The sequence below is a fragment of the Salvelinus sp. IW2-2015 genome, linkage group LG26, assembly GCF_002910315.2.
Source record: "Salvelinus sp. IW2-2015 linkage group LG26, ASM291031v2, whole genome shotgun sequence".
NCBI classification, from domain to species: domain Eukaryota; kingdom Metazoa; phylum Chordata; class Actinopteri; order Salmoniformes; family Salmonidae; genus Salvelinus; species Salvelinus sp. IW2-2015.
Window position 1 is genome coordinate 38,478,467 of NC_036866.1, and position 9,235 is coordinate 38,487,701.

At 44.6% G+C, this 9,235-nt stretch overlaps 1 protein-coding gene across 1 annotated transcript in view; it reads right to left on the reverse strand.

The window, feature by feature from the left end:
* ccnd2a (cyclin D2, a) overlaps positions 1 to 9,235 on the reverse strand; it is a 209,481-nt gene that overhangs the window by 117,391 nt on the left and 82,855 nt on the right. Inside the window, exon 2 of the mRNA XM_070435262.1 lies at positions 7,722 to 8,010. Within this exon, the coding sequence (XP_070291363.1) occupies positions 7,722 to 7,747 (26 nt within the window). The 5' untranslated portion in view covers positions 7,748 to 8,010. The remainder of the gene's footprint in view (positions 1 to 7,721; positions 8,011 to 9,235) is intronic.

Below are 9,235 nucleotides of genomic sequence, written 5' to 3' on the forward strand. Positions count from 1 at the left end.
TCTTGATTCCAAGAGACCCGTAATTTGGAACGCTTTTTACAATCCATTCGCTACCAGAAACATCCGGGGGGAGGAAGGCCATAAGATGAGCCCGAAAAAAATAGCCAAGTGCTACATGCTCTAAATGTTTGGATTGACGTTCATCCTCATAGCAAGTACCTTTACCAGTACAGTCCCTGCTGACTTGTGTTGAGTCAATCCATACAACGACCCAGTCATCATTTCATTCCCATCCCGAGTCCCCACGGGAGCACACATTCACAGTGGAGTTCACACATGCTACAGTATACAGTATAGTGTGCTAAGTATAGGAGGCGTGGTGGGGGATACAATTAGAGCGAGGGAGCTTCAAAGGACCTTTCAAAAGGCAGGAAACGAACATGTCCGCCATTCGCCAATCATTAAAGTGCAGATGCTGAAGCTACTGTTCAAGTCTCCCCGACCACGATCAACACTCGAGCAGTAAAACATGCCAGGTTCTCTTGCTGCTATACTTGTGTGTGTCTAGTTAGTCTGTAGAATACTGCTGCCTGAAAATGGCTAAGAAACAACAACAAAAAAGTGGGGAGAAACTAAAGCGCAAATCAACTCAAACTCATCCCGGAAACCTGCTTGCCGGTTTAAATTGAATAGGGCCCCCCGGCCCTAAACATTTTACAGGATATCCAAAAAAGCCTAGGCCTACAGAAAGACATGAATTTACGACCAATAGTTTTCATAATGTCAATGAACACACGGAAATACTATATTGGCCATGACGTCAAATTATAAGTTAAAATACCATAACCTCCTAGATATGCTATGCTCTTTTCACTCTTTCAAGACTTGTTACGCTGAGGTGCAGATCAAACGCGGTGGCTGGGGTGGATTATATCAGATTCCACTTTGTTACGAAGGCCTGCATTCATTTTCTGACATTTACAGTCGAGGCCCGGCCCTTGTGGGGGCCCCTCAGTGTCAGGCCGACAAAAAAATTAAATAAAACCAAGAGCATCTGACTTCTATTGCTGAGTTTGCCGCACGTTCCGCTTAGCCACTGGTATTTTGACGAGGCGCACGGCGCCGTTACCAGAGCCTGTGCTGAAACGCACATGATGTCATTGAGGTTCCATCATTACAGAATACAGACGATTCAGCTCTGAATGGGCCGGGTCAGTTCCCACGCTAGTTTGGCAAAGTGCACTTTGGAGCAATAATGCAAAGAAACTCCTGGACAAGATTAAAGATTGGAGAGGCAGAAGAGAGGAAGAAACCAAAGAGAGGGAGAGAGAGACCAGAGAGAGGGAGAGAGAGACTTAAAAAAAAAAATCMCAATGGCTCTCATGTTACATTCTATATTGAAGCATCTGTCCATGAGGCCCTCTGCTCTCTCAGTCCTCGGAGGAGTCCCAAAGGCAGAAGGCAAACAAAGAGCAAATTAACTACTTCCTGTGGAGACTCTGCCAAAAGAGTGAGTTCTTTGGTGACAGCCTACATTTCCTCATACTTCAACATTTGCTGCCGTAATGAAAGGTGATGGACACGTTGGCACACGTTGTGTTTTACGTTAACTAAAATGGCTAGTGAAGTACTGAGATATCGAAAGCAAATTTTCAACTCTGTTCGCGTTGGTAATCTGACAAATTGTGCATTGTCATCYACGCTGCTGGTTTTTATTGCATGGCATTCCCTCTATGACAGGTTTACAGTGTGTGGGAATTACTGTACATCCAGATACTGTACTGCCATCCAACGTGGACGCGCCATATCACAGAGCTTGTCTGAAAGGAATTCTTCACTTTAGCCAAGGTGCACAGGTGATCTGACCAATCCGCTGCCATATGCCCGTTCCCACCGCCACTCACATGGTGAGTTATAAATGTAAAGCTTCCAATCAGATTGTACAAAGTCAGGGGAGATAAAAGGGCAGCAATACAATTAAACTATCTAGAGCTTTGACACTGCAAGTGCTGCCCGGCAGAGGCAGGAATGTGCTCTTTGAACTATCTTTGTTTAACAGTGGAGCAGCATGCATGCGCCCAGCACGCCCTGCCTCTGCCTAATAACAGACCCGCAGACCCATTCGCCCCCGGCACGTCAGACTCGGGCCACCGGGTCAGGGAGCTGGCATCTCACCCCTGGCACAAGTTGTTACCCTCGGTGGCGAGACGCTGACATTGGGCTCATGGGGAGCACCAGACAGACAGGGGCCTACCAAACAGCTTGTGACCATAACCAACAGTGGCAGGAACAATGAATGCAATTATTTACCAGAACACAGTCCAAGTCTCAGAGTCCTCCCCAGTCCCATCAAAGTCTGTTTACTTTGAGTCTTTTATGGGGGTGCATGGCGGYGCACTGACCTCTCCAGAGTCGGCAGGCTTTTTCAACTCCTCACTCGTCATGTTTTATCACCGTCACCCATGACAAGTGTCCAGCTGGCCTCTTCATTAACCAAAAGTGCACTTTTTTCAAGAACTCAAAATAAATCAAACCGAGTATAAGGCCAATTGCGTGAAAATAAACCCCAGTCAGTGTGAAATGAATAGGGGTTTCTTAAGCACAATGCTGAGGTAATGCGGAAAGATTCGCCACAGTTCAAACAATAATATGTGGTGAATCACTGCTTTCATGGGCCATTAGGAAGGAATTTATTTTTACTGCTGAGGACCCAGGACGAGCCAATGAGAAGCTGTTAACGGTGAGGTTTTAGAGTTTGGGTGGAGCTCAGAGTTGAGTGTTTGAGTAGGCACTCACCACTACCTGTATAGCCAGGGACAGGCCCACCAGACTCACCTACAGGTGCGTCTCCACTGTGACACTCCTCCCCTGGGGAAAGACACTGCTCAGACCCCTCCATCCCGTGCACTCCAGCTGAGCAAATAACATGCACAACGTGGAAGTTACTTTGGACCAGTGGATAGAATATAAAATAAACACCACCACAGGTCTAACATGCTCCTCCACCTCCACTCAATGGATAGGCAAGACAGCACTCATTGCTCCTAATATCCGGAGCCTCAAAGCCCTTGACTGTTCCCTTTTCAGGCAGATGAAGAGAGCATGAAGTGTGGTCAGGAGTCTTGTCATAAACAATAAACAACAGATATCTTGTGCACGACCGTCTGTGTCAAGTGGCACACAAAGCCAAGCCGAGCATCTAAGAGGCGTCTGCTACTTTCTTCCGCCTTTGGTCTCCTCTGAATTGCATTTGAAAAAATGTGTGTGTGTGTGTGTGTGTGTGTGTGTGTGTGTGTGTGTGTGTGTGTGTTTGTGTGTGCGGCAGCACAGGGCTCCTCTGTATTGTGTTCTGTAGCTGGCTGGAAGTAAAAGGCAGAATTATGAGTGGTGGGGGGCTGCCAGCACACTGTAGAACTGCAGGGAGCTCTCCCAGATCCCAGCTGCTCAAGCCTGGCTGAGAGCTCCAAGCGAGTGCCAGGCTTCCACGGCCCTCATGGTGTATGGCCAACAAGAGTGGGAGGAGTGGGAGGTAAACTGCAGAAAAAAAGCCCCAAATAATGTCTGGGCCTATATAAAGCAAACCTCATGAGTCGTACAATGCTGAGTCATACAAAAATAAAATATATGCAGGGAACCTTTTATAGGGCAAAATGTTGAAATGTTCGTAAAGCAAGTGTTCAAATAACAATTAGTTAACTAAGGTGTTTKTTTTCTGATTAACTAGCAAGACTCCCTGCATCTAGTGAAGTGGTCCCTACAGTAGCAGATGTAGGCCAAAGGCTTCTCTAGTCTATAGGGGCCAGCAGCACTGAGTAGAATCCAGTTTATCTGAAACTGTTTAATGCATTATTTGTCTAACAATCAAGAGGGAGAGTTTATTTTGCAGATAATTATAGCTTTTGTTGAGTTCGATGGCCTAGATAAGCCAGAGTTCCGAATCATTAACTAGTGTGCTTATTCTGGCAGGGCGTAGCTCAGAGCGTACCCAAAATTCTGGCAGACAGCTAGAGATCCCTGACACAAGGGGGTAAGATTTCCTACAGTGCCTTTCAATACCTGGTTAAGGAACACAGTTTGGGGATGCAAACTGATCTACACTCATATTCGTGGCTAGACGCATTCCATTCATACAGTACTCCTCCTTTCATGCTATGCAACAATGCAACAATTCGATTACATATACAGTATTGCGAATGGTGACATTGCYATCCTACTGTATACCTGTGTACAGTATGTGTGCAGCCTACAGTGAATGAGGATGATACAGTTTTAATGATGTTTGTAATAATAGCCCTACCTGGCTGATGTCTGTGGAATTCCCCCTACTGTCCTGCGTGTTGACCCAGGAATGGGCTGGGCTGGTGATTATCATGGCCCCTTGGCAGAGCGCAGTGTGTTTCCAGAGGTCCAGGGAGAATGGCTTGCCTTTTGAGCCAGGTAATCACAACAATAACAGATCCCGCAGCAGCCAGTGCTTCTTTGTCCACTTCAGAGAGAGAAACTATTTCAGGCCTTGTGCACCGGCAGTAACCAGTGACCCACGGGTCACCCTGCACTGCACTAATGTGTGCCGTGTTAGTCATTGTTCCCACCCAGGTCCCAGGGACAGGAAAGTAGTCTCATTATGACGAGGGACCAACTAATTTAAATGTACAGGCTGTTTCGCCCCCTGGGCCAAAGGAAARACTGGACATACCATTAATGCATCATTACTATAATATCGTCAGAGTACAATGCAGCAAAAAAATACATCAAGAGCCAGGAGGGTTTTAAATATTTTCACATAATTATATAGTGCATCCAATGATAAAGTGTTCCTAGATGACATTTTCTCAATCTCCACTGAAGGTCAGCATTTCTGATACAGTACAGTAGTACCACAGGCATTGTCCTTCTTTAATGGGGCCCAAAGGAGCTGGCATTGGTACCATTAAGTGTGCTTGACTGACTGCCTGCCTGTCCAGCCTGCGGGCTCTACCTCTCCCAGAGGGCCCCAGGTGATGTCGTGCCTGCTCCTCTCCACCCTTCATATATCCTTAAATTCTTGGCCCTCATATTCACAACTGTACCTTTGGCAAGCAGATCGCCACGCTCACTTCCTGTGTCAGAGTTATGACGTATTCCGCCCCTGTGTTTTKCGTGATTGGATCTTTCCTTTGGACACCTGGACTCTATTTGAAAAGGCAGTACGTGTCCACGGAGAGCCATTTGGATTGCATTCATTACAACTGATGACACTGTTCCTATCACCCTATTATTAAAACTACTAGTTACACTAGAGACTGGTGCAGTTGGATGTCTAGTGAAGACATCAAAACTATGAAATAACACATAGGGAATCATGTAGTAACCAAAAACAAATCAAATCAAAATATATTTTATATTTGAGATTCTTCAAATAGCCACCCTTTGCCTTGATGACAGSTTTGCACACTCTTGGCATTCTCTGAACCAGCTTCACCTGGTTTGCTTTTCCAACAGTCTTGAAGGAGTTCCCACATATGCTGAGCACTTGTTGGCTGCTTTCCTTCACTCTGCGGTGCAATTCATCCCAAACCATCTCAATTTGGTTGAGGTCGGGGGATTGTGGAGGCCAGGTCATCTGATGCAGCACTCCATCAGTCTCCTTGGTCAAATAGCCCTTACACAGCCTGGAGGTGTGTTGGGTCATTGTCTTGTTGAAAAACAAATGATAGTCCCACTAAGCCGAAACCAGATGGGATGGCTTAACGCTGCAGAATGCTGTGGTAGCCATGTTGGTGAAGTGTGCCTTGAATTCTAAATAAATCACAGACAGTGTCATCAGCAAAGCACCCCCACATCATAACATCTCCTCCTCCATAATTTACGGTGGGAACCACACATGCGGAGATCATCCGTTCACCCACACCGAGTCTCACAAAGACATGGCGGTTGGAACCAAAAATCTCTCATTTGGACTCAGGACCAAAGGACATATTTCCACTGGTCTAATGTCCATTGCTCGTGTTTCTTGGACAAGCAAGTCTCTTCTTATTATTGGTGTCCTTTAGTAGTGGTTTCTTTGCAGCAATTCAACCATGAAGGCCTGATTCACACAGTCTCCTCTGAACAGTTGATGTTGAGATGWGTCTGTTACATAAACMATGTGAATKATTTATTTGGGCTGTATTTCTGAGGCTGGTATCTAATGAACTTATCCTCTGCAGCAGAGGTAACTCTGGGTCTTCTATTCCTGTGGCAGTCCTCATGAGAGCCAGTTTCACCAGGTTTTTGCGACGGCACTTGAAGAATCTTTCAAAGTTCTTGACATTTTCCGTATTGACTGACCTTCATGTCTTAAAGTAATGATGAACTGTAGCTTGGTCTTTTACTAAATAGTGCTATCTTCTGTATACCCCCCTACCTTGTCACAACACAACTGATTAGCTCAAAGGCATTAAGAAGGAAAGAAATTCCACAAATTAACTTTTAAGAAGGCACACCTGTTAATTGAAATGCATTCCAGGTAACTACCTCATGAAGCTGGTTGAGAGAATGCCAAGAGTGTGCAAAGCTGTCATCAAGGCAAAGTGTGGCTATTTGAAGAATCTCAAATATAAAATATATTTTGATTTGTTTAACACTTTTTTGGTTACTACATGATTCCATGTGTGTTATTTCATAGTTTTGATGTCTTCACTATTATTCTACAATGTAGAAAATAGTAAAAAAAATTAAGAAAAACCTTTGAATGAGTAGGTGTTCTGAAACATTTGACCGGTAGTGTAGCTATACTGAAGAACAGAAGCAGCTCAATATTTCCCTGTCAAAACACTGGAGTGTATAATCATAATCATGACTGCATTTCTGGAACAGAAGGAATGGAGTGATTTCCCTATACTCTCCACATCAGATAAGGTGAAACTGCCAGTGACTATGAACCATTAACTTGATTGATCTGCAAATTGAACCAGGGAGCCACTTCAGTGCATCTCTAGCTGTTGTAGTGGGATGCGGGTATCCTTGCCTCCAAGGTAGGGTACTGGTGTTTTTTGTTGTTGTAATTTTAATCTCAGACCAATCATTGGACCAGAGATAGCTGACCTAGCAGACCTATTATCACTTTCACCTTAATAATCATCTTATCGTTCGAATTCGTCAACAAAGGGGAGGATGCTAAGATGACAATTACAGGTGAATGTCTCCAGATGATTTCTCGACGTGCTGCATGTCGGTTCCCGCAGTCAAAACAGAACGTCCCCCATTTCAGTGGCAGAGCTGAATAGTTCAGTGACATATGTGTTGAGGCTCTGGTGACAGATCCCACGCCAAGCCACTTTTTCCTCCCTCTCTGCAGTTCCTAGTGATCTGGGTGATAAATGTCCCGACGCACAGGAGCATGGGAAAAACTCATTTCCTTCTTCCTTTGAAAAACGCCCCTAGAGCCTCATTCAGTAGGCGGTGGGCAGTGGGTACAGACACAGAGACCAGAGGGGAAACAGGAAAGATAACCTTACCATAACGCCCACCAGACATGGCGCCAACCCAGAAACTCACCTATTTGACAATGATTCTCTATAACGTTAAAGGATATGGATCAGACGGACGKGTTTGAATGTTATGTTTGAGTGGTATGATATTTGCGAGATGCTCGTGTCCACATCAAACCACACTGAACACTCTTGTGTATCACATCAAACCACACCGAACACATTATAATAAACAACATGATAACGCAGTTTAGAAACACTCATCCGCATACACAACGGACGTTCATTGACTGCCATAGCGGTGTGTATACTTTAAGTAGTTGTACCTACTCAAAGCTGCTGTTCACAGGTGGCATCCTGTCTTCACTGGGCGATGCAGCACTGTTGATGACATCATTCAGGTTGGCCAGACCTTTCGTCTGCACCGTTGGTCAAGGGACTAGCGTCACAGGAGTCATAGGAGTGACCTCACCTGTTGGAAGACAATGGCCTGACCTAGGCCAGAGGGCTTGACCATCTCTTCTGATGCTCTCCTCCTCCCTTTGGAGAGATAGGTAGACCTTGTCACCATGGCCTGGTCTGTGTTGCGTATTTGAGCATCTCTCTCATTGAATGATCTCTGCAAGATAAGAACATGAAAAACATATTTAGGGAAATTGAAGAGAACATTGTTTGGATAGAAAAGTGAACAGTTTTTGCTTAGCGTAACAATTTCCAGTTAGAAAAAATAAAAAAAATAAGAAAAGCTCTGACGAAGGCCTTGAGGCCGATACGTAAAGCTTAATAAAGAGCAGTGATACTATCAAGAGCAGTGTGCTGGCTTTTTTCTTTTTTCTCATCTTATTCAACTGTTACCATGCACCTGCGACTGAAATGACTGCAACACTCAACAAAGAGCTGCAGTTAGTTTCAGAGTGGGTGGCAGGGAAGAAGTTAGCCCTAAATATTTCTAAAACTAAAAGCATTGTATTTGGAACAAAACACTCACTAAACCCTAAACTTGTAATAAATAATGTGGAAATTGAGCAAGTTGAGATGATTAAACTGCTTGGAGTAACACTAGATTGTAAACTGTCATGGTCAAAATGATGCAGTGGTAGCTAAGATGGGGAGAAGTCTGTCTATAATAAAGATATGCTCTGCCTTCTTAACAGTACTATCAACAAGGCAGGTCCTACAGGCCCTAGTTTTGTTGCACCTGGACTACTGTTTAGTCGTGTGGTCAGGTGCCACAAAAAAGGACTTAGGAAAATTGCAATTGGCTTAGAACAGGGCAGCACGGCTGGCCCTTGGATGTACACAGAGAGCTAACATTAATAATATGCATGTCAGTCTCTCCTGGCTGAAAATGGAGGAGAGATTGACTTCATTACTACTTTTATTTATGAGAGGTACTGACATGTTGAATGCACCGAGCTGTCTGTCTACTACATAGATGACTACATGGAACTCTATTCCACATCAAGTAACTGACGCAAAGCAGTAAAATGAGATTTAAGAAACAGATTAAAAAACACCTTATGGAACAGTGGGGACTGTGAAGCAACACAAACATTGGCACAAACACACACACACACACACACACACACACACACACACACACACACCTGTGTCATGCCAACAGTAAAGTATGCTGAGACCATTCATGTGTGGGGTTGCATCTCAGCAAGGGAGTGGGTTCACTCACAATTCTGCCTAAGAACACAGCCATGAATAAAGAATGGTACCAAAACATCCTCCGAGAGCAACTTCTCCCAACCATCCAGGAACAGTTTGGTGACGAACAATGCCTTTTCCAGCATGATGGAGCACCTTGCCATAAGGCAAAAGTGTAACTAAGTGGT